Source organism: Eleginops maclovinus, chromosome 14 (genome assembly GCF_036324505.1).
Source record: "Eleginops maclovinus isolate JMC-PN-2008 ecotype Puerto Natales chromosome 14, JC_Emac_rtc_rv5, whole genome shotgun sequence".
NCBI lineage: Eukaryota > Metazoa > Chordata > Actinopteri > Perciformes > Eleginopidae > Eleginops > Eleginops maclovinus.
In genome coordinates, this window is record NC_086362.1 from 940,978 (window position 1) to 965,685 (window position 24,708).

At 43.5% G+C, this 24,708-nt stretch overlaps 3 protein-coding genes across 3 annotated transcripts in view; 1 reads left to right on the forward strand and 2 right to left on the reverse strand.

Annotated features, from left to right (window-relative positions):
* LOC134876274 (hepatoma-derived growth factor-related protein 2-like) overlaps window positions 1-3,891 on the reverse strand; it is a 7,834-nt gene extending 3,943 nt beyond the window's left edge. The window contains exons 1-7 of the mRNA XM_063901257.1: window positions 3,757-3,891; window positions 2,472-2,590; window positions 2,284-2,351; window positions 2,063-2,198; window positions 1,474-1,859; window positions 1,012-1,067; window positions 1-865 (exon numbers count right to left, since the gene is read on the reverse strand). The exon at window positions 1-865 is cut by the window's left edge and continues 124 nt beyond it. Of these exons, the coding sequence (XP_063757327.1) occupies window positions 1-865; window positions 1,012-1,067; window positions 1,474-1,859; window positions 2,063-2,198; window positions 2,284-2,351; window positions 2,472-2,555 (1,595 nt within the window). The 5' untranslated portion in view covers window positions 2,556-2,590; window positions 3,757-3,891. The remainder of the gene's footprint in view (window positions 866-1,011; window positions 1,068-1,473; window positions 1,860-2,062; window positions 2,199-2,283; window positions 2,352-2,471; window positions 2,591-3,756) is intronic.
* A 1,001-nt stretch (window positions 3,892-4,892) lies between these two features.
* On the reverse strand, window positions 4,893-8,029 carry wdr55 (WD repeat domain 55). Its single transcript, XM_063901097.1, is given in 6 exon segments — window positions 4,893-5,273; window positions 5,276-5,567; window positions 5,681-5,950; window positions 6,368-6,474; window positions 6,732-6,917; window positions 7,636-8,029. Coding segments are annotated over 6 exon segments (1,257 nt in total). The 5' UTR covers window positions 7,993-8,029; the 3' UTR covers window positions 4,893-5,228.
* Window positions 8,030-8,572: 543 nt separating this feature from the next.
* Window positions 8,573-18,221, forward strand: ccdc171 (coiled-coil domain containing 171). The gene is made up of 25 exons (XM_063901258.1): window positions 8,573-8,619; window positions 9,297-9,436; window positions 9,925-10,156; window positions 10,646-10,778; window positions 10,850-11,019; window positions 11,174-11,320; window positions 11,402-11,494; window positions 11,594-11,754; window positions 11,947-12,085; window positions 12,171-12,288; window positions 12,330-12,397; window positions 12,522-12,622; window positions 12,830-12,941; window positions 13,402-13,569; window positions 13,763-13,918; window positions 14,166-14,622; window positions 14,753-14,860; window positions 14,978-15,159; window positions 15,244-15,387; window positions 15,584-15,709; window positions 15,975-16,099; window positions 16,181-16,235; window positions 16,395-16,517; window positions 16,750-16,902; window positions 16,983-18,221. Exons 2-25 carry the CDS (start codon window positions 9,327-9,329, stop codon window positions 17,145-17,147), a joined length of 3,546 nt encoding a protein of 1,181 aa, XP_063757328.1. The 5' UTR covers window positions 8,573-8,619; window positions 9,297-9,326; the 3' UTR covers window positions 17,148-18,221.
* The last annotated feature ends 6,487 nt before the right edge of the window (window positions 18,222-24,708 follow it).

Below are 24,708 nucleotides of genomic sequence, written 5' to 3' on the forward strand. Positions count from 1 at the left end.
TTCACCTCCTCCTCCTCCTTCTTCTTCCTCTTCGTACTGTGTCCGTCCTTCTTCTCCTCCCTTTCTCTCGACCTCGTCTCTCTCTTCGTCTTCCTCCCTCCAGACACCTCTTCTGTTACCTTCTTCTTCTTCCCCTCCTCTTCCTCCTCCTCCTTCTCTCTCGACCTCGTCTTCCTCCCTGTAGTCTCCTTTTCCTCCCCTGTCACCTTCTTCTTCACCTCCTCTTCCTCCCTATCCTCTCCCTTTTCTGTCATCGTCGTCTCTCTCCTCGTCTTCCTCCCTCCAGTCTCATCTGCTGTAACCTTCTTCCCCTCCTCTTCCTCCTCCTTCTCTCTCAACCTCGTCTTCCTCCCTCCAGTCTCCTCTGCTATAACCTTCTTCTCCTCCTCTTCCTCCTCCTCCTTCTCTGTCAACCTCATCTTTCTCCCTGTAGCCTCCTCTTGCTCTTCCGTCACCTTCTTTTTCTTCTTCTTCACATCCTCCTCTTCTTCCTTTCCTTTTGACCTGGTCTCTCTCCTCGTCTTCCTCCCTGCAGTCTCCTCTTCTGTTACCTTCTTCACCTCCTCTTCCTCCTCCTCCTTCTCTCTTGACCTCGTCTCTCTCCTGGTCTTCGTCTCCTCGCTACCACCTTGTTGTGGTGCCTTCTCCTCTTCCCCCTCCTCTGCTCTCCTCGTCTTCACCCCGGCTTCTTCTTTCTGCTCCTCTTCATCCTGTTTCTCTTTTATCCCCACTTCCCTGTTTCCTTCACTTGTTTCCTCCTCTTCCTCCTTCTTGCCTCTTTTCCTCTTGACTCCTTTACTCTCTGATGAAGATTTCTCCTCCTCTTCCTCAGACTTTGGTTCTGGGCTCTTCAGTTTCTTGTCGACTGTTGAATATAAAATCAGAAGTTCTAAAACATCAAAGCTTTTAATTGTAACAGTGTGTGTGTGTGTGTGTGTGTGTGTGTGTGTGTGTGTGTGTGTGTGTGTGTGTGTGTGTGTGTGTGTGTGTGTGTGTGTGTGTGTGATTTACCTGGAGGGGTCACAGCAGAAGCTTTTTTTTCCTGTTGCTCTGCATCAATCTGACAAATAGGAGAAAAAAGAAAACAGTGGAATGGATAAATAATGTTTATTAAGGTTTGAACTAAAACCAATAGAATATATATATATATAAAAAAAGTGATATTATTATTTATTATTATTGTTATTATTAATAATGATAAATAAAAACTAGTAAGTAAGATTATAATTAACTTAAACCAAAATAATAAACACAATAAAATAAATAAATAAATCAAATAATATTTAGTAAAATAAAACCAATACAAATAAAATGCATTTAATTTGAACAATTAAATCAAAAGTATTTATATATATAAAAATAACAAAGAAATAATAATACTAATTAAACGTTTAAAAGAGGACCAACATTTTAACTACTAAAACTTCTGGAGGAGCTGGAAATGCTTCTTAAATAGTCCTTAGAGTTTCTTACCTCCTCCTCCTCCTCCTCCTCCTCCTCCTCCTCCTCCTCCTCCTCCTCCTCCTCCTCCTCCTCCTCCTCCTCCTCTTCTCTGAAGGATTAGCTGCAGCTGACCTCCTGCTTCTCGTGGTCAAAGTCTCTGGAGCCGCCTCTGAGCCTTCCTTTTTCTCTGGAGCGTTTCTTAGCGACGCTCTGGTTGGAGTTTTAGAAACAGCAGCAGGGGTTTCTGGTCTACCGGCTGCTCTGCTGGGAGTGTTTCTAACAGGCGCTGCTCTACTGGGAGTGGGTTTGGCGGGGGTGCTCTTAGGTTTGTCGTTTGTAGATCTTGTGGGTTTAACTGGTGTAGTTTTAGCTGTAGCTTTAGGGGTTGTAGCTTGTGCGCTGGTCTGTGCTGGTTTCTGAGGAGCAACAGGAAAGAAGGGATCCATTAACTAAAAGAATGCATTTTAATTTAACACATAAAACAAGGACTGATAATTATATAGTCAACATGTAAATAATAAAAAGGATAAAGGGTTATAAACGAGATACTTTCAGTTGTCAGAAGCTTGTTGGTGTCAACTTCAGACCAAAGCAACACGCATTAATAAAAGACTCTCACTTTGAGTTTAGTCCCGACTGCGGGGGTGTTCTGGATCTCCCACATGCCCTCAGTGAAACCTTTGATCCGGACGCCGCTGCCATACTTCAGCTTGTTCCCGACGTACGGGACGATGTTCTCCAGAGGGATGCTTCCTCTGAGCAGGAGGACGGAAATGTTACTATAAAGTAATCATGTTTAACGCTGTCAGGATAAAAGTGTGTGTGTGTGTGTGTACGTACATCTGATGCGTCCCAAAGAAGTAGACCGGGATTCGCTTCTTGCCTCCACCACTGTCACACTGACACACCTGAAAACACACACAGAAAATGAGCTGGAAATCCATGTCTGTGTACAGGTATTTATATGTGTGTGTGTGTGTGTGTGTGTGTGTGTGTGTGTGTGTGTGTGTGTGTGTGTGTGTGTGTACCCTGGCAGGCCAGTGGGGGAAGCCCTTCATCTTGGCGAACACCAGGTCCCCCTGTTTGAACTGGTCACCGTTTTTCCCTGGCATCCTGATAACTCACCCCTCGATCACAGAGAAACAGCCTGAAACACAGAGGTGTTTTCCAGATGTGAATTTATTTACTGACGTCAACATGGGATTCCTCTCTAGCTTTAGTTTCACATTATGAGTAAATATCCTCTTAGCTTAGAGTAGTTAGGAGTAACATAAAGTGGCACACAATGAAAATACAAGTACATCCTATTTGTATTTGAGCAAATGTACTCTGTTTTCTTTCAATCACTGAAAAAAGGTTTATTTTAGACCATTTTCTGAAATGTATTAACAGCATTTAAAAAAGGAGTCATTTTACCTTTCCATAAACTCTGCTACTTTTACTCGGGTACAAGACCTGAGTACTTCTACTTTACTCAAGTACAAGACCTGAGTACTTCTACTTTACTCAAGTACAAGATCTGAGTACTTCTACTTTTACTCAAGTACAAGATCTGAGTACTTCTTCTTTACTCAAGTACAAGACCTGAGTAGAAACAAGATCTGAGTACTTCTTCTTTACTCAAGTACAAGATCTGAGTACTTCTACTTTACTCAAGTACAAGATCTGAGTACTTCTTCTTTACTCAAGTACAAGACCTGAGTACTTCTACTTTACTCAAGTACAAGATCTGAGTACTTCTACTTTACTCAAGTGCAAGATCTGAGTACTTCTACTTTACTCAAGTACAAGATCTGAGTACTTCTACTTTTACTCGGGTACAATACCTGAGTACTTATACTTTACTCAAGTACAAGATCTGAGTACTTCTTCCCCCTCTTGGGTTCATGCCACAGTTTTCCCTTCACACTAAATGCATGCGGAGTAGAACCGGTTTCTGAGGGCTGTAACTGAAAGTGATCACCTGTTTCTAAGGTCTCTCTCAGATCCCTCGCAACGAATAAGGGTCACAAATGAAACGTTGGAGAGCCAGTAAAGCGCATTCACTGAAACACAAATCAAATGTAGGTCTATTTGTGAGTCATTTTATTCAACGGCCACTTGAACTGCGTTTAAATACTACATATCAGAGGTGAATGCTGTACTTTAAACCGGTTTCCAGGTTTTTGAGTATTTCCAGCCTTTCGTCTCTTTGTTTACAAATAAAGCATGTAGCTCTGAAGCTAGCTGCAGCTTGTCTCTGAACCCTGAGCTCTGTGCGGTTTAGATATCATTCAAATGGAAATTTAACGGGACACTAGAAGGGGTACTTACTGAAAAAAGGAGAACGACAATGGTGTGAATGCGGAGATAGAGCCTCTGTTTTCTCTCGTTTCTAAGCTACGATTCTATTGTCGCCATGTTGACCGGGAATATCGTGTCACGTGACGCACAGCGCTTTCCCGCTGGAGGTTGGACTGTACCATTCTGTGCGCAGACTGGACTGTACCACCTCTTCGTCTTCTTCTTCTTTGGGTTTAATGGCGGATCGCAACCAACTTTAAGGTGCATACCGCTACCTACTGTACAAGAGTGTGTAACATCATGTCATTTACCCTTTCTTATACTCTACTCACCAGCCTTGTGTTATTTAAAAAAGTAAAGAGAGCCTTCCTGGTGACTCTTACCCCCCTCTCTCTTGTTCCCAGTATCCCCATTAAATCCCAGTCCCTCCCTGCCTCTTGGACTTTATCATGTAGCCTTTCTCTTTCTACTGCGTGTTCTTTCACTCCACAGTTCCCACACCTGTCACTATTCCTTTTCCCCAGTACAAACATGGTGCCACTCAAACCTGTGTGATCCAGTCTGACTCTGGTTCTGATGATTTCCTCCCTTCTGTTCCTTTCTTTGTAGTTTTGTTCTGTACCACCTCGAGGGGAACTCTTTCAGAAAATGTCAAATGAAACTAATTTCGGACAAACTAAATATTTAAATACACTTGATATCTTTCAAAGTACCGTGCTTTGGTATTTTATAATCACCCTTACAGTATCACTTATTCTAAATGACGCTCTACAGCCTTTCAGAGGCACTTATTGAACTTTCTATAAACTATATTTGTGGATTTAATAAGTAGTTTTTCACATTGTATGAAGTATTTCAAATTACACTCACAATATTAAAGCTGTGTTCACATTAAGCGATTCCTCAGAAATATTTATGATTCAGAGATGGGCTTTTCTATATAATCAGTCACTTTTAATACTGTACGTATATTTTGGTAGTTTCACTGTTCAATACACCATTTTTATTGACTGACATTTCTTGATACTTACTGTTACCGACAAGTTAAAAGAAATACAGAATTAAACAATATAAATAATATTCTTCTTGAGGAATAGAGTATAACATTCATGGTAGTCTCATTTTAAGAAACATGATGTATTAAATAAATATTAAAAAGTTGTAAATATTTACAAAATAACCTTTTTTAATGTTTACAAATACATTTTTCTCAAACCCAGCAGACAGGCTTAAAATGCCTATGCTTTGTTACCGAAACCAAAAAAAGGAAAGAAAAATGTTATTTATTTCACAAAAAGTTGGTTTCCTAAATACTCAGAGCTGCACAAGAGCGTTGCTTATTGTTTGTGTGAAACAGGGACTACCTGATCAGAGAAAATGTAGATAAATTACAAGTCTGACCGAGAATTTATAAAAGTCGAAGTCCAACACTTCATATTTAAGTGATCATGTGTTCTTATATCAGCTTCATCAGCAGTCAGTAGGAAAAGCTCTCCAGTTTTTTAATCACTTCCACTGTCGCTGTCTTCCTCCTCCTCCTCTTCTTCTCTTCCTCCTCCTCTTCCTTCTTCTCCGTTTCCTCCACGAGTCCGGAGAAGAAGTCGTTGTCTCCGTGAGCCTTCTTGGTGAGCGACTTCATGCGTCCGTCCTTCTTCTTCCTCTTGCGGTACTCGGTGATCGTGGTCTTGTGTAAACTGGAAATGTCCCAGAACTTGATCAGCTGGTCGTGGGCGCTGCTCACCAGGAAACGAGAGTCCCAGGATTTGTTGATTTCCTCGATGGGTTCGCCGACGTGCTGCCCGATGCAGCCGATCACCCGGTTAGGAAAGAGGTTCACGGCTCTGATGGAGGACAGAGAGAAATGACCATCATGGATCAATTAAAACCGACAAAAACAAGGCTCACTAATCTGGGATTAAAGTCAACCAGTTATACCGGTGTAAACCCGACTCACCGGATGTACCCGTCCATGGAGGCGGTGCACATGATGTTCTCGGTGATGGGCGCGATGCACTCCACGGACTCGGCCTTGATGGCGAAGCGGTCGCTGGTGGCTCCGAAGCCGTTCCAGTTGAAGATGTAGATGGTTCCCTCGCTGGAGCCGCAGATCACCTTCTTCCCGCGCTTCATCAGCGCCAAAGAGGTCAGGTCTCCGCTCTGGTACTCCGACAGCAGCTCAAACCGCCGCCGCTTGATGTTGAACACACCCATGGTGCCGTCACCGCTGCGAGGGGCAAAGCAGACACAATAAGAGTGATGAAGAGGACCGTTGTTGGTGTTTTAAGGACGTTCTGAAGCGATTAATGCAGCAATTATTTATCGATTGGTCTTTAAAATGACCGAAAAATGTCTGAAAATAAGATAAGAGTTGTAAGCACAATGCCCAAAATGTTTTTAAAATGTAAGAAAAGTTCCACCTAAAAAATGACCAAAACTCTAAAACGGCAGTCTGAATATTTATTAAATAAAAATGTCTGGAAATGTTTTTAAAATGTCCTTACAGTATTTCCAATGTCCCCACATTTAGTTTTTTTTACAGGACTTCAATTAGGAAAAAATCTGAAGTTGTCGGAAAAGTTTGTAAAAAATCTCAAATGTCACAGATTTGAATAAGTCTAAGTATTTATGAAAAGGTAAAAACCTGGTAGTGAGGAGGATCCTCTTGGCCTGGTCCACTGCGATGTCACTGATGTAATCCTCGTGCTGTTTCAGATCCATGAAGGCCGTCCCCTTCCTCATATCCCACACCTTCAGGAAGACCAAAGGAACTCGACTCAGATTTATGGCTTATTTTTTTTATAGCAGGAAGTATTAAATAATAAAAAATTAATGAAAGATTTTAAAAAAATGATATAAAAAAATAAAATATAAACAATAAAAAAGATAATCAATAAATAATTAAAGTGATGATAAACAAATACATTAATACAATAATTAAAGAGAAACAAAAAAATATAAATATAGTTTAAAAACAAATCCAGGTATATCCCCATCCCAGTCCGTACCTTCAGTGTCCCCCCATCGTCCCCGGTGGCCAGGATGTTCTCGTCCACCAGCAGCAGGCTGTTGATCGGGGCTTCGTGGGCCCCCCGGATCCGGGTCACCAGCTGCCCCCGTTCCACATCCAGCAGGTGGACCGCCTTGTCCCGGGAGACGCTGTACAGCTTCAGCCCGTCTTCAGAGAACCGGACCTGGAGATAAAGTTAAAGAGGTGTACTTATAATCTCACACACAATGTGAAAAAGACACCGGAGAGGTTTGGACTTGATATTAAATACTGCTGTACTTTCATTTAGAAGAAACTGATGACACGGGATGTATACAAAATGCATGATGCTGCTCATATGTGTTCTTGAATCAATAATAACAGAGCCTCACCTGTCTGCAGGACTGCATGTGTTCTTTAATCATAATAACAGAGCCTCACCTGTCTGCAGGACTGCATGTGTTCTTTAATCATAATAACAGAGCCTCACCTGTCTGCAGGACTGCATGTGTTCTTTAATCATAATAACAGAGCCTCACCTGTCTGCAGGACTGCATGTGTTCTTGAGTAAAGACAGAGCCTCACCTGTCTGCAGGACTGCATGTGTTCTTTAATCATAATAACAGAGCCTCACCTGTCTGCAGGACTGCATGTGTTCTTTAATCAATAATAACAGAGCCTCACCTGTCTGCAGGACTGCATGTGTTCTTTAATCAAATAACAGAGCCTCACCTGTCTGCAGGACTGCATGTGTTCTTTAATCATAATAACAGAGCCTCACCTGTCTGCAGGACTGCATGTGTTCTTGAGTAAAGACAGAGCCTCACCTGTCTGCAGGACTGCATGTGTTCTTTAATCAATAATAACAGAGCCTCACCTGTCTGCAGGACTGCATGTGTTCTTGAGTAAAGACAGAGCCTCACCTGTCTGCAGGACTTCATGTGGTGTCCGGAGGACCACAGCTCCCGCGTCTCCCCCTCGGTGCAGGAGTAGGAGTAGGCGTACAGATCCCCGTCCACGTCCCCGCACACCAGCAGGTCCCGGCTCGGGTGCAGAGCCACCGTGTTGGCGATGGCCTCCAGCTTTATGTCCTCCGGAGTGTCCCGGATCCTGGGCTCCGGAGGCTCCTCTTCATCCTCATCGTCCTCCCCCGGGTCAGGGTCCTCCCCTCCCGGCTCCGGGTCTGAGATTTCTAGGTCTCCTGGGGTCTCTGGAGCTTCTGGTTTTAGCTCCATTTCTGGAGGATCTGAGGTTTCAACGTGTTCTGAGGGCGCTGCCATGTTGTTTTGGTTTCTTCTAGGCTGAAAACGTGGAGCGTTACCAGGGGAAAGACACCACACTGCCCTCTAATGCACTCTAATGGAAATACATAGAAGTTGTATAGTACTTTAATAAACATAAACAAGACGTATAATTGTGTATCATTAAAAATAAATGCCTTTTTATAAGCTATTTTATTTATTTTTCTAGATTATTTTAATAATAAAAAGACCACCTCTAAGAATTTGTATATTTAACAAAGTGCTTTGTTAATAAAAAAAACCAGTGCATGTTCTATTGTTTAATTATTAAAATGGAAAATGAAACACATTTAATAATAATACATTAATAATTAGGAATATATACAAATATACATTATTTTGTTTTCAATACTTCACGCAATAAATTACATTTATTTAACGTTTTTCATTTAAGGTATTACTTGAATTTTCTCATTTAGAATTCATGTATTAACCCATGGTTATTCACCACAGGTTTTAATAAACCAACACAGACGATAACAAATGACGTCACGATATCGGCGATCACCGTTGGTCGGTTTTCAGCCAATCCGGAGTCGACGCTGAAATGACGTTAGGACTCTAAAGATGGCGTCAGATTCAAAAGGATCCTGAATAAAAGTTGCTGTAAGTTTTTTATAAAAACTTTTTATAACTTTAATTAATAATATTGTAATGTATGTAAGTGGTTTATATCGCCTTGTTTTGGTTAAAGTAGGATTAGAGCACTCAAACGTGTTTATATTTGAGATAAACCGTCTGTGTTTGGGTTGTTAATCGATTGGCTACCACATTCCATTCATAAAATGTGTAATTTTATTAATAACTCGTATATTGGCAAAACATCAAGAGAAATTCCTTAAGTAAATAATGTTAATACATTATTTATGACCTTCTCTTGAATTCGGCGTATAGATAATTTACCTAACAGCAGTCTGTATGAGTTTAATCTCAGCTGAAAATTGTAAACGCTAATATTGTTTTACTATAAACGGTGATATTCTATATAAAACAGACATATATAATATTTTTAAATAGTCCCGAATTGTAAAGTACACCTTCAGTATACGCTAAGGGTTAGCGTCTTGTAGAATATCTGTAATTTACTATATACTACATTGAGTGTTTAATTGTTCGATTTGTAAATGGAGTTCGCTTTCTGGTCGAGTGCGTCTGCTGGCACGGCAACGCAAGCATCCAGGCAACCGGCTTCATCCCCGGTGCCAAAACAACCACCTGAAGATGATTGAATACTTGCTGAGAATACGTGTTGCATTAATGTGCATTTACAAAAACATCCTTAGGGGTTGTAAGGTCATTCTGGCTGCCAGGAGATGCAGGTAGAATCAGCGCAGCGGAGGAGACAGAGTGGCCGGAGAAAGGGCGTGGAGAGCGGGCAGAGCCGAGCGGAGAGAACCGGGGTCAGCTCCGAGGAGAGAGCGAGGTATACCGTTGGTTTTCTGCACACATCTAACAAGATGTTCGGCTATTTCCCCGCCATATTTCACTAACAATATGTTGAATTCATATTCCCTTTTATTTTTCTGTTTTATTTTGATTCATTCTTACAAATATTCAAATTTTAGAAATATTTATATTATTTTTTGGAAGATGTTCTTAATTTCCCTCGGATTTTTTTCACACATTTTCCTGATTTGTATTTTGACATGTTTTAAGTATTCTTATGTAAAGCGTAACCTTTTTCCCCCCACATATTTCGGACATATTTGAGATATTAATTGCTTTTCTGACACATTTTCCAGATTCTTTTCCCACATATCTCACTAAATATATGTTTTGGATATATATTTTATTCCGTTTTTAAGTAGGATAAATGTCATCAGTCCCCAAATCATCTGCAGAAAGTCTATTATTTGTACAAAAACAATTTATACATAATTAATCTGTATATTATTGTTCTATATTTTGCAGGTTGAAAGAAATTATCACCACGATGCAACAGAAAGAGAAAAAGCCACGGGAGAGAGGAAGAAGAGAGGGGAGGGAAGGTGAGGTTGAGGAAGGGAGGAAGAAGAAGGAGGTGACGAGCAGGAAGATGGTGTCAGAAGGAGAAGAAGGAGGTGATCAAGAGGAGAGGATGAGGAGGAGAATCCATCAGCTGGAGAAGGAGAACCTGGAGCTGAGGACCAAACACAACCAGGAGGTGAGACAGAGTATTAACAGTAAAAGTACTGATTTTATTCACACATATTTTGAATATTTTACAGCAGATTTTTAGGATACTTAGGGGATTTTTTACTTGTACTTTTGGGATATTTATCTCATATTTTGTACTTATAATTATTGGATATTTAGACATTTTTAAGGTTTTTTTCCCCATGTATTTTGGACATCCCATAATTATTTTAGGGCACATTTTCACAGAAATATCTTCTCATATTTAACTCTTATTTTAAATTATGTGTCTGGACCTTTTTTTTTTAATGATTTTCACATGTATATCAGATTGTTTTTGTATTTCTGTTTTTTACATATTTTATCATATTTTCTGGGGCCTTTTCCAGATTATTAAACACACCTTTCAGACATCTTCTGTATTTATTTTTGGAACATTTCTCCATATTTTTCTGGTATTTCCCCCACATTTTAAAACATATTTCCCTAGCATGTTTGGTATATGTTCTCCTCTCAGGTGTGCGGGCTGCAGGCGGAGCTGTCCCGGCTCCGGTGCTCTGTGGAGGGGGGGGAGGCTCAGAGAGAGGAGCTGCAGTACCAGCTGACTGTGAGCCAGAGAGACTCCGCCCGGAACAAACACACACTCACAGGTATATGAATCAAACGCCCCTTAAGAAGAGTATGATTAAAGAGTTATTAAATGTGTGTGTGTGTGTGTCAGAGCGAGCAGCGGAGCTCCAGCTGACGGTGGCGGAGCTGCAGAAAGCACTCGACCTCACACGGCGCTGCAGGGAGGAGGACCAGCATGCTTTGCAGCAGGAAGTGGAGGAACGAGACAAAGTGATCCACGGCTTCAGCTCCGAAAACCAACGAATGCACCTCCTGCTGCAGGTAGGCTACACACAAACACACACACACACACACACACACACACACACACACACACACACACACACACACACACACACACACACACACACACACACACACACACACACAGTGGACGAATAACGGATTTCTGATTAGATGTGTCTTTGTGGTCCAGGATCAGGAGGAGGCTCTGGAGGAGGCGGAGAGGAGGAGGGAGGAGCTGCAGAGAGAGACAGAGAAGGAGGGGGAGGAGAACAGACGACAGACCAACAAACTGAAATACCTGGAGGAGAGGGAGGAGAGGAGCAGGAGGGAGAAAGAGGTGAGGAGGAGGAGGAGGAGGAAGAGGAGGAGAAGGAGAAGGAAGAGGTGGTAGGAGTTGTATTAATCTTTCTCCCCACAGGTGTTGGATCAGAGGGTGAAGACTCTAGAGTCGAACCTGGAGGCGGAGCGAGCCGCTCACCTGGAGTCCAAGTTCAACTCTGAGATCGTACAGGTGAGTCACGCTGCTCAGCCATTGGTCCGCAGCCAGCTGCATGTTTTAAAATGTAAATTATCTGTAACGTCTCTCTCTCTGTGGTCACGTGATGGACAGCTGCGGGGGCGGGACCTGGAGGCGGCGCTGAGCTCTGAGCGAATCGTCCTGCAGGAAACCCAGAGGGAGAGAGAGCTGCTGAGGAGTCAGATCAGAGAGGAGGAGAGAGAGAGGAGTCTGCAGAGGGAGAGGGAGCGAGAGAGGGAGGCAACTCTGCACAGGTAGGAGAGACTTTATTTAGCTGGCCAATAGGAGCGTGAGCATGCCACAGTGATGCCACTATGTTCAGGAAGTAGGAACAAAGGAGACCAATGGAGGCGTTTTATTATGAATTATGAAAATATATTTATGTGTTGCTATAACAGGTGTGTGTGTGTGTGTGTGTGTGTGTGTGTGTGTGTGTGTGTGTGTAGGCTGCAGCATGAGTACGATCTATATAAGTCTGACCTCAGCGTTGCCTTGGATACAGAGAGGACGACGACCTCTGACCTCAGACAGATGCTCGAGGAGGAGAAGAGACAACACAGACACACACACTCTCTGCTTGATAAGGTAACATACACACCGATACACACACACACACACACACACACACACACGTTTAGGGATGAACGGTAATTGATTTTAATTTCCTCAGGCGGCTGAACGTCAGTGTAACGCAGAGGAGTGTGTGAAGCTCATAGCAGAAACTCTCCAACAACACACTGATCCTGCAGCAAAGCATGATGGGAGTTGTAGTCCTGTGCGGACGTGCTGCAGCTGCTGAAGGAGACTCTGGAGATGAAGGACAGACAGTTCAAGGATCTGCAGGAGGAGAGGCAGACACTGCAGCGGCTGAATTCAGATCAGAGCAAAGGGCTGCAGGTAAACACACCTGATCAGTTGAGAGATGCATTGGCTCCGCCTAGTGGTCAAATTCAGAATAGCGGTTCAGTTTTTCGCTTAATATTAAACTTCACGCTGTCTGTCTGTTGTCTCTCCTCGGCAGGAGTCACAGCAGCTGTCAATCACACTGAAAGAGGAGGTGTCACGCCTTCAGAAGGAGAACTCTGAGCTGGAGAGAGAGAGGGAGGAGATGGAGAGGGAGAGGGAGAGATTAAAGGAAGAGATGGAGAGAGAGAGGGAGAGATTAAAGGAAGAGATGGAGAGAGAGAGGGAGGAGATGGAGAGGGAGAGGGAGAGATTAAAGGAACAGTTGGAGAAAGAGAGGGATGAAAGGGAGAGAGAGAGGGAGAGATTGAAGGAAGTGATGGAGAAAGAGAGGGATGAAAGGGAGAGAGAGAGGGAAAGATTAAAGGAAGAGATGGAGAAAGAGAGGGATGAAAGGGAGAGAGAGAGGGAGAGGGAAAAGGACGAGATAACATCAGAACTCCAGAGCATCAGCGACCACTACGAGAAAGAGTCAAAGGTGATTATTTGAAGTGTTGTGATGTGACATTTGACCAAAAATAACAAACAGGAAAGTGAATTATGATTTATTTAAAAAACATATGGTATAAAGAACCATGAAAAATAAATGAACGTAATGTGAGATAAATATTAAAAGTATATATGAATGTTCCTTTATTCAATAATGATTATTTGTTTTTATTTATTAGTCTTAGTAACGACCCCCCCCCCCCGTCTCTGTGTGAGACTGAATCACTTCATAGCGCCGGAAACATTTAATTAACTGTTTCTAATTCAACTATAAAACCTCATCAAACTGTGTGTGTGTGTGTGTGTGTGTGTGTGTGTGTGTGTGTGTGTGTGTGTGTGTGTGTGTGTGTGTGTGTGTGTGTGTGTGTGTGTGTGTGTGTGTGTGTGTGTGTGTGTGTGTGTGTGTGTGTGTGTGTGTGTGTGTGCGTTTGTGTGTGTGTGTGTTTCAGGCCTGCCTCTCCTTCCTGTACTGTGTGTATCAGCGACTTCTCGCCGGTTGTGTCCTGCTCCATCAGCCCCAGAGCATGCTGGGTAATTTCACCTGGCAGGAGCTGTGTGATGTCATCAACGAGCAGGTGGACCAGGTGACCTCCGACCTGCGGGAGGCCAACGACCAGGTGAGAAATTGTATTTATGATTACTATTATATTCAAATACATAAAGTATTGAAATGATGAAAACTAAATATAGTTTTCTCCAGTTTTGAAGTGATTTAGAAAACACAGATCTTCCAGGAGACAAAACTTCCAGAGAAAACCTTATGTTTGTGACTAGTCCTAACCCCCCCCGTCTCTTTCTCATTACCCGTAGATCGCCCAACTGCAGAGTGTGTGTGAGCAGCGGAGTGTGTGTGTACGCGAGCAGCAGTGTGTGTTGACTCGTCTGAAGGAGAGTGTGAGAAGGAGGGAGGAGGAGAGGAGCAGCCGACACACACACACCATCACACAGCTGCAGGAAGAGCTGCAGGTAACACACACACACACACACACACACACACACACACACACACACACAGTCCTCAGGTGAGTGCTGACTCAGCAGATTTTAAGGACGTTTTCAGTGAATTGTCCCTTTGGTCCTCTCTGTGATGAGATGACAGAGAGATGTTCACTGCAGGGGGAGCAGGAGCTGGAATGTGTTCATTTATTTGATCAGAAAATGTGTGATTATTTTTTGGGGAAATCTCTTAATGACCCCCCCCTCTGTATCTCAGGTATGTCGCTCTCAGCTCTCCTCCCTCCGTCATCACGCCTCCTCCCTGGAGCTCAGAACCTCCTCCCTCACCTCCGACCTCTCTCTCCTCCGGGGGGAGGCGTCCTGCTTCCTGTGGGCGTGCACCCTGCTGGGGGGAGCGCTCAAACACACACTCCTCCGCCTGCAGGAGCTGTGTGTTCAGAAGAGGGTGGTCTGCAGACGGCTGCAGGAGAGGGAGGTGCTGGAGGGGGAGGTGAGGAGGCTGCTGGGAGCTCTGGGGGAGGAAGAGGAGGAGGAGGAGGCAGGGAGGAAGAGAAAGATGGCTGTGAGGAGGTGGAGGAGGAGTGTGTGTGTGGTGCTGGCGGTGAGGAGATGGTGTTTGATCAGTAAACACACCGCCGTGATGTTCAGGCTGCAGCAGGGGGGGGGCTGCACTGCTACGGGAACACAGCAGGATCAAACCAGTCCAGACACAGGTGAGTTTCTTTGGTGCAAAACAATAATAAATAAATAAATACATAAATAAATAAATACAAATGTTAAGAATGAAAAATATTGTCGTTCATTTCATTTAAACTTTGTTTTATTGACTCCATGTTTCTGAAGATGCTGACGGTCCTGAAGGTGTGTGTGCTCGCTGGCTGCGCTCTAAACGCCTCTCCTCTGTCATTCAGTCCTCCATGGCCGACCTGCAGGGGGCGCTCACACACACTGGTAACACACACACACACACACACACACACACACACACTGGTAACTTAACGTTAATAAGGTTGATCAGCAAATAGTTAACATATAAGAAATAAAACATTACAAACTTTGTCTCTCCAGGCTCCTCCCCTCCAGATGTGACGCAATTGGCTCGTTCTGCTTTGTCCCGCCTCCTGAATCACCTTCTCGACCAATCAGACACAGGGTCTGGTCTGCCTGGCTGCGGATTGGACGACGACTCGCTGAGCGGCCGCTTGAGAGCCGGGCTGAGCAGAGCGACGCCTCCGTGGCCCGACAGCAAGGTGAGACACTGAGCTGAAGACCGTCATAAACAACAACACACTCACACAACAACAAACAACAATAACTACACACGATCCCTTCAGGCCCTGGTGTCCACCCTGCAGCAGCACTTCCTGGTTTTCAGCCAACGACTGCACTCGGCTGAGGTGGAGAGGCGGGGCTTGAGGCTGGAGGTAGCCAATCTTAAGAGAGGACTGCGGCAGGAGAGAGAGGAGAGCTGCCGGACAGTGAGCACACACACACACACACACACACACACACACACACACACACACACACACACACACACACACACACACACACACACCTGTACTATCTGTGATGGACACACCTGACTCTAAGTGTGTTTGTGTGTGTGTGTGTGTGTGTGTGTGTGTGTGTGTGTGTGTGTGTGTGTGTGTGTGTGTGTGTGTCTGTGTGTAGGTTCCGGAGCAGCAGTTCCACAGTGTGTGTGTGGAGCTACGTCAGGCGCTGAGCAGAGAACAGGAAGTCCAGAGGCTTCTACAGGAACACAGCGACGACCAACAGACCCTCAGCCAAACCACACAGGTACAGTTAGTGTAGAGGGTACACTGCAGCAGGAAGAGGCTTCATTTCTGGGGAAATGGAGACGTCGTATAACGATCCAGGTGTCATCAAATATATTATATATATATAATGTATTTTTCTGAAAATGTTAGGATATTTTTATTTTTTCTCAAAATATTGTAAACCTTTTTTGTCTAAAAAATCTTCAGAAATTTTCCGAATATTTCAAACATTTTCCTTACTTTTATTTTTTCTGACTTTTTCCCCATGCCTCATCTGTCTCCAGTCGTTGTCTGAGGCTCGGCAGGAGGTGAGCAGGAAGGAGCGCTCGCTGAGGATTCTGGGTAAACACCTGTCGGGGGTGCAGAGGGAGAGGAAGCAGCTGGAGGACGAGCTGAGCGACACACACAGGTAACACACACCTGTCGTAGCTTAAGGACACTTTCATCACAGGGCAGTAATTCATCTTTCTATTGTTATTCCTTCCCCCAGGCGTAGAGAGTGCCTGATCAGCAACATGAGGTCTGCGGAGACGAGTTACAAGCAGGTGAACACACACACACACACACACACACACCACACACACACACACACACACACACACACACACACACACACACACACACACACACACAGCATTCTGATGAAGTTATCTGATAGCTGTTTGAGCTTGGAGTAAACCCAGAGTAACGTCTGCTGTCCTCAGGTCAGGGAGAGCCTCCAATCACGCGGCTCCTTGTCAGCTCAACCCCGCCCCCTGCCGCTACTTAAGGAACACCTGAGTGGAGCAGAGAGCATCATGGGAGCTCCAGAGGTGGCAGCGTGCCAGGTAACAGAAGAAGAAGAACAAGACTTTATTCCTCTGGTGTTATTCCTTTGGTAACCCCTCTCTCTCTCTCTCTCCCTCCCTCCCCCCCTCTCTTTCTCTCTCTCTTTCCCTCCCACCCCCCCTCTCTCCCTGTCTCTCTGTCTCCCTCTCTGTCTCTCTGTCTCCCTCCCTCTCTCTCTCTCTCTCTGTCTCCCTCCCCCTCTCTCTCTCTTTCCCTGTCTCTCCCCTGCAGAGCCTCCTCTCCTCTGTCTCTCAGCTGTTTCTTGCCTGCAGCTCCAGGATTGGCTGGCTGGAGCAGGAAGTCTCCGCCCACAGCAGTCACGTGACCGCGCTGCGCGGCGAGCTGCAGGACGTCTGTCTCCGTGACAACCTGGCCTTCGTACCTGTGAGACGCTCACACCTTTGATCTTTCATTAAAGTCATTGACTAAAATAAACTCATCCTGTTCCTCTGTCTGAGTTTCAGGTCGCGGGTTTTCCCGAAGCATTCCCATTGGCTGACGTGGAACCCGTTGTCTTCTCCGATTGGTCGAAGGAGCTGCTGGTCAGTTTAAACCCCGCCCCTTTCTGTGGTCTCTCCAAACCCCTGAAGAGAGTGAAGAAGAAGAGGGGAGGAAGGAACGAGATCTAAAATATCTCTGGACTCAAACATTTTAAAGATGATTAAATATTCTTTAAGTGTTTACCGTTAACAGCTGGCTGGTGACAAACGACTGAAGGCCATATGGTGTGTGTGTGTGTGTGTGTGTGTGTGTGTGTGTGTGTGTGTGTGTGTGTGTGTGTGTGTGTGTGTGTGTGTGTGTGTGTGTGTGTGTGTGTGTGTGTGTGTGTGTGTGTGTGTGTGTGTGTGTGTGTGTGTGTGTGTGTGACCAGCTGTGTTCTGTATGAGTTGTAAGTAAAATATTTCAGCTTTTCCGCTCGTAAACTTGGTCCTGGTTTTAATTTTAGGAGTTAGAAACGACAGTGGGGGGAGCTGAATGATTTCATCTACATTTTTTATTTTAGTTCTTAGTTTTTGATTAATTATTTCCAGGTTTCCAAGTGAGAAAAGTTTTAAAGGAAGAAACACGACAAACATTTTATTTTACAAACTGCATCATCAGCACCACGACTCTCTCTCTCTATGTGTGTGTGTGTGTGTGTGTGTGTGTCCCTCGGGCAGTAAATGGATTTCTATTAATGTGTCAATGGAAGAAAAAAAAATGCGTCCTCGCGCTCACACACCCTCAGGCTCTCTGTGTGTCAGTGTGTGTGACAGAGTATTAAGTCACTTTGTAAAATACGTTTCATCACTCACACACACACACACACACACACACACACACACACACAGTTGTGCTGAATCAGCGGAACAGTTTCTCTTTTCCTCTGGAGAGTTTTGTCATTTCTTTTACTCCTTTACTGACTTCCTCTTCAGGTTCAAACTGCAGATTACTCTTTACTGTTTTGTTCCGTTGAAGAACTGAGTCTCGTGTTTATTAGCCTTTTATATTTTTTAATTACTCATCATTTATTTGCCATTTTTTGGGCACTTTTACAGTTATGTGGGTATTTCCACTCAGAAAATGAATCACTTTCAAGATGTTTTAATTATCTTTATCTTATTTATTGTATTGTCTTACAGCTTCTTCCTCCTGTTGTGTTTATGGTGCCTTTCACCTTTTTGAATGACTCTTTTCTTTCTATAATTATACAGTTATAAATGTTCCCACACAGAAACATGTATTAGTATTCATTTATTTGTGACTCTCACTAAGATTAACTCATTGTACAGCTGTCTCCTTCTCGCTTCATCTGTCTCTCGGTGTCTCTCGGTGTCTCCTGTCTCTCTGTGTCTCCTGTCTCTCGGTGTCTCCTGTCTCTCTCGGTGTCTCTCGGTGTCTCCTGTCTCTCTCGGTGTCTCTCGGTGTCTCCTGTCTCTCTCGGTGTCTCTCGGTGTCTCCTGTTTCTCTCGGTGTCTCTCGGTGTCTCCTGTCTCTCTCGGTGTCTCTCGGTGTCTCCTGTCTCTCTCGGTGTCTCTCGGTGTCTCCTGTCTCTCTCGGTGTCTCTCGGTGTCTCCTGTCTCTCTCGGTGTCTCTCGGTGTCTCCTGTCTCTCTCGGTGTCTCTCGGTGTCTCCTGTCTCTCTCGGTGTCTCTCGGTGTCTCCTGTCTCTCGGTGTCTCCTGTCTCTCTCGGTGTCTCTCTGTGTCTCTCGGTGTCTCCTGTCTCTCTCGGTGTCTCCTGTGTCTCTCGGTGTCTCCTGTCTCTCTCGGTGTCTCTCGGTGTCTCCTGTCTCTCTCGGTGTCTCTCTGTGTCTCTCGGACAGTAAATCTCTCTTTCTTCATTTGTCATTGGGCTTCAATGGAGCGGCTAGTTTAGCTTAGCATCAGACAGGCCCGGCTGACGCTGGTGTTTCCTTTGAGTCCCTGAAGTGACGGCTGCATTCAGAGCAGACTGTAGAGTCAGATTCAGCAGGAAGCGCGGGGGTCAGGGACGACAGATTAACTGTAATCCTGAGGAGGTCTCCATAGAAATCTGTGACACATCTGAGGCACTGAGGGGGGGGGACAGTAATCTGGAAACAAAGAGCAGCTCTGACACACACACACACACACACACACACACACACACACACACACACACAAACACACACTTTAAAATGACCAACAACTTGAAATAAACACTAACCTCCATGAGGTTGTGTTCGAGGACTGATTTCTCTGCAGGATTACAGGAAAACTCAACACTCGGTTTTCCTGAAACTTGGCTCAAAGTCAAACACTTCATCCTCACTTCATTACATTCCCACTGACTCTAATCCGGCTCCCTCCTAAATTAAAACAGGATTATAACTTTTAAAACAGCGTCCCTTCCTTTATGTAAGAGCTGAGCAGAAACGTGTTTGTGGAGTTCATTAGGACGTCCAAAAAACTACAACAACAAAAAGAATTCATTAAATTACTGTCCTGTTTTCCTGTCCTCCCTCATGAATATTCACCAGGGCTTTTATTTTGAAAAACTTTGTATCCTCCCTGCCTGCTGTCCTAGTTGTACCTGTGACAACACACACACACACACACACACACACACACACACACACACACACACACACACACACACACACACACTTTTCCCAGTGTATCGGAGCCAAGTTGGACTCACTACAAAGAGAAACCCCCTCACACACACACACACACAAGTAATGACACAGATATAAAGAAGGGCGGGGACACACACGCACATTCACGTGTAGGGGTGGGAGAGGGGACCGTGAAATGTTTGAGGACGGGGGGAGTGGGGGGACTTGAATGAGAAGAACACACACATATATTGACACACACACACACACACACACACACACACACACACACACACACACACACACACACACACACACACACACAATAAATGTGATGTTAAACACATCATTTTTTCACGACACACACTCGAGTAATGACACATATAAACAGGGCGGAGACACACGCCCATTCATGCATAGGGGTGGGAGAGGGGACATTGAAGAGAGGGACACACACACACACACACACACACACACACACACACACACACACACTAAATGTCATGTTAAATGCATAATATCCACCACTCACACGGAGGTTTTAGCGTCATGTAAAATTCAGCTCCTGAAGGCGACGTTTGAGGCGACAAAAGACAGAAAAACGACAAACAGGGAAAACAGCTGCGGGTGATGGGGTGAAGAAGTTCATTAAGGAATATCAACACTTCTGAAGTTTATTCCTGACATTAGGAGAAATGTTTTTGTATTGCAAGTTTTCTGACATGTGTTTTCATCAAATATGTAAATGAGGCGTTATGTTAGTGAGTAAGAGCTCATTTGCATATTATAGGGACCAAATGCAAACTCTGTCACTTCATACATCAGAAATACTGCATTTTTATTTTGATTTCTGCATGTTTTTAGAAGGCAATTTGTCTGAAATGTTATGCTTTGATAAATTCAGTTAAATATTTCAAGAAAAAAATGGAAAAGTGAAAAAAATCTACATTTCTATCATTTCAGAGACAAAGTTATGAAATATGTGGAAAATGTGCTGAATATTTAATAAGTGAAAGTCTAAATAGTTTAAATAAAAAAAAGTGAAATATTTTTCGAAATTAAATCACAATATATGGAGAAGTGTGACTCTGAATGTTTTATACGTTTAGAGAAAAAGTTAGTAAAATAAAGTCCTGGATTTGGACTTTTTAAAATGATTTTTGCCCCCTAGTCTGAAAGAGGACATGTTTCACTTCAAGAATAAAGTCACACAACATGCTTAAATATACCACAAGTATTTGAGAGAAATACTGTGTAAGATTTTCTCTGAGTTTCTACTTCCTGCTGCTTTGTTGTGTTTTTGGTGTCGAACAAACAGTGTGTGACCTGGTTCGGAGAGACCACACACACACACACACACACACACACACACACACACACACACACACACACACACACACACACACACATACACACACACACACACACACACACACACACACACACACACACACACACACACACACACAGTCAGGACAGCGAGGAGGTGGTACCGCTGCTGCGTTTGAAACACGTCCCCCTGAGAGGTTCTGAATGGGAAGTGTGTCAACGATGATCACACACACACACACACACACACACACACACACACACACACACACACACACACACACACACACACACACACACACACACACACACACACACACACACACACATAATCGTCTGATATTCTAATTAGAACGACATCAAAACAGGAAACAGGTCCACCGGCTCCCTGCAGACACACAGCCTGTCCAACAGCCCACCTTCAGTGTGTGTGTGTGTGTGTGTGTGTGTGTGTGTGTGTGTGTGTGTGTGTGTGTGTGTCGACACCGTAAGAAACTTTTCAGGTCGTTTCCGCTCCGGGGAGAGAAACAGCTAAGTCGTCATTTTCAGGATTTTCTGATTTCTGTCTCTTTGTTCGTTTTGTTTTTCTTCTTCGTTGGTGCTCGGAGACACTGGGGTAGGGGTGGGAATCGAACCTGCAGGTGAAATGAGCCATATGCAAATAAAAAAAGGCAACAACTCAAAATAGTTCATACACTAAATAATTGTCCCAGTGTTGTTCAGCCAGTGATCCGTCGTAGGCTGAGTTTTGTGTCTCTGAGGTTTCCCCTCTCCTAACCTTGTGTGTGTTTCTTAATGTGGCGGCCCACTGTCCCCTGATCCAATCAGACCCTCGGGGGGGAACCTTCCTCTCTGAGGGGGGGCTGTTTCCCAGGGGACACACAGAGTGACGGACACACCAAGGACAAGAACTTTTATTCCACCTTGTGTTAGAGTAATGTTGTATTGATTTGATTCACCTTTCCTTATATTTGAATGAATGTGTTATATTTACTATTATTTAATGTATGTATTTAATGATTGTTTGTTAGTATTATTTAGTATAAGTAGATTCTGTATCTTCTTTGTTTAGTTAATAATGTATTATACGTTTTCTAATTTCCATCGTATTATTATTACATGTTTATTTTAATGCTATACTATTATTACTTTTCCTGATGGAGTATATTTCTGTTGAATTTGATTTTAGATAATATTTTAATTTAATCACAACTTATTTATATAAAAAATATCATCATGAGTACTGAGTACTTTTACGCCTTCTACTTTCAGTGTATTTGTAATGCTTATATTATACCTTAAACACACACACACACGCACCCACACACACACACGCACCCACACACACACACACACACACACACACACACACACACACACACACACACACACACACACACACACGCACCCACACACACACACACGCACCCACACACACACACACACACACACACACACACACACACACGCACACACACACACACACACACACACACACACACACACACACACACATTTGGTATAAGATAATGGAAGCAGTAGAAGGAGGGAGGATGCTGAACGTGCATTAACTCATCATCCAATCAGGGTGCTTCATTGCAGAGAGGCGGGATCAAGAAGAAGAGAAATCTCATCATATTTATATTTATTGAATATATAAATACTGGGAGTAAAGTGGAGTTTAGGAAGACCAGGAGTGACTGAGCGAGAGGAGCAACAGGAAGAGGAAATACAAATCTAAAGATGAGGAGGATTTAAAGAAAGAAGAGGAGATATTTATACCACAGGTCAGTGTGGATTTATATCAGACACATCAATTACAGCAATCTCTACTATTGTAATTAAATATGATCTTAAATACAATCATTGTAATTATAATTCAATATCAATATTTAAAATGATATCTGAGTTTGAACTTCATTTTAATATTCAAGCACGTTTATATTTTATTGTGGATAAATCTTCACATTTCCTATATCTGTATTTATGAGCAATTTAATCATTAATGTATTTTATTATACATTTTATGATTTGCATCGCGTTGTATAAATTCATATTCTATGTTTTTTTCTTCTCTTCTTTATAAATACCTTTACAACAAATACATCTATTAAATACATCGTTATTAAAAAGATAATTATCAAAACATTTCAAAATGTATTTTAAAGACACTTTTATTAAGACTCTTAACCAGAAGGAAGAAGTTGTATTATTATTAAAGATATAATATGAATATAAGTGAGTGTAATACAAACAGACAGGTCAGAAAAGTTAAAGATTGAAGTCAATTTGTTTTACTTATTATTTGATCGTTAATCAATGAACTCATTAATTGCAAATTATTGTGGAATAAAAAAAAAGCTATTTAATCAAAATCAATTTGATCTGTTCTCTCTGCAGCGAGACATGAGGATGACTGCAGACACAGAGGAGGTGTGTGTGTGTGTGTGTGTGTGTGTGTGTGTGTGTGTGTGTGTGTGTGTGTGTGTGTGTGTGTGTGTGTGTGTGTGTGTGTGTGTGTACAGATGCTCTCTCCAGATGCTTGCGATGATGTGATGACAGTGACACCTGACTTCATGTCACCGTGGCGACTTAACACATCTGCAGTGTGTGTGTGTGTGTGTATGTCTGTGTGTCTGTGTGTGTGTGTGTGTGTGTGTGTGTGTGTGTGTGTGTGTGTGTGTGTGTGTGTGTGTGTGTGTGTGTGTGTGTGTGTGTGTGTGTGTGTGTGTGTGTGGCAGCAGGTGGGTAAAGTCGAACACTGTGTGGTTGTCAAATTAAACCCTCTAGAGAAACCAGAGTCTCTCCTGGGACATGTCTCCGTGCTTTAATGTCTCAGACTGCCTGTGCTGCAGCTCGTCTGCTCACCCTCTGTCTGAAACCAGATCCCAGTCTGCTCTGATTGGTTAGTTGGCTGGTTCTGTAGTGTGTGTGTGTGTGTGTGTGTGTGTGTGTGTGTGTGTGTGTGTGTGTGTGTGTGTGTGTGTGTGTGTGTGTGTGTGTGTGTGTGTGTGTGTGTGTTCATACATGTACATGTGCTTTTAACCATGTCAGTAAATGTCACTTTTTCAGATATATGACATGTTACTTACTCCCCCCTCAGTCTGTGCGCTGCACGGCGTCCGGCTGCAGCTGTGTGTGTTTCAGACCGGGAAGAGTCCAACTCCGGTCCTGCGATTGCTGCGGACACGGCTGGGTCCCACACGGTAAGATAAACACACACACACACACACACACACACACACACACACACACACACACACACACACACACACACACACACACACACACACACACACACACACACATTGTTCTTGGTGTCTGAAGTTATCCTCATGTTTCGCTGCTTCAAACCATTGGACTCTTTTTTTTACTTTCTGTTTGTTTTGTTTGTTTTTTCAAATTTCTGACATTTTTTCTAAATGTCGACTTTCCACTTTTTCTTCATTATTCTAACTCCTTCTTCATTTGGCCCTAATCATCTATCTTTTTTCTTAAGTTCGACTTTGTCCCATTATTCTTTTTGACAATGCATCACTAAGACCAGTATAACTCGTCCTCTTCCTCTCCAGCCCTGGCGAAGCTTCAGTTCCAGGCCCAGCCGCCCTCCAGCCGTGGCCCAGTGGAGGTGGCCCTCCCTGGGCTGGTGTTCGACCTGAGCTCGCTGGTCCTCTACGGTGCTCAGGCCATTCCTGTGCGCCTGAAAATCCTACTCGATCGTCTCTTCAGCGTCTTAACGCCAGAACAGGTAGAAGCAATTACAGTAGAAAATGATAAAATGAGTCTCAAAGTCCAGATGAGTAAT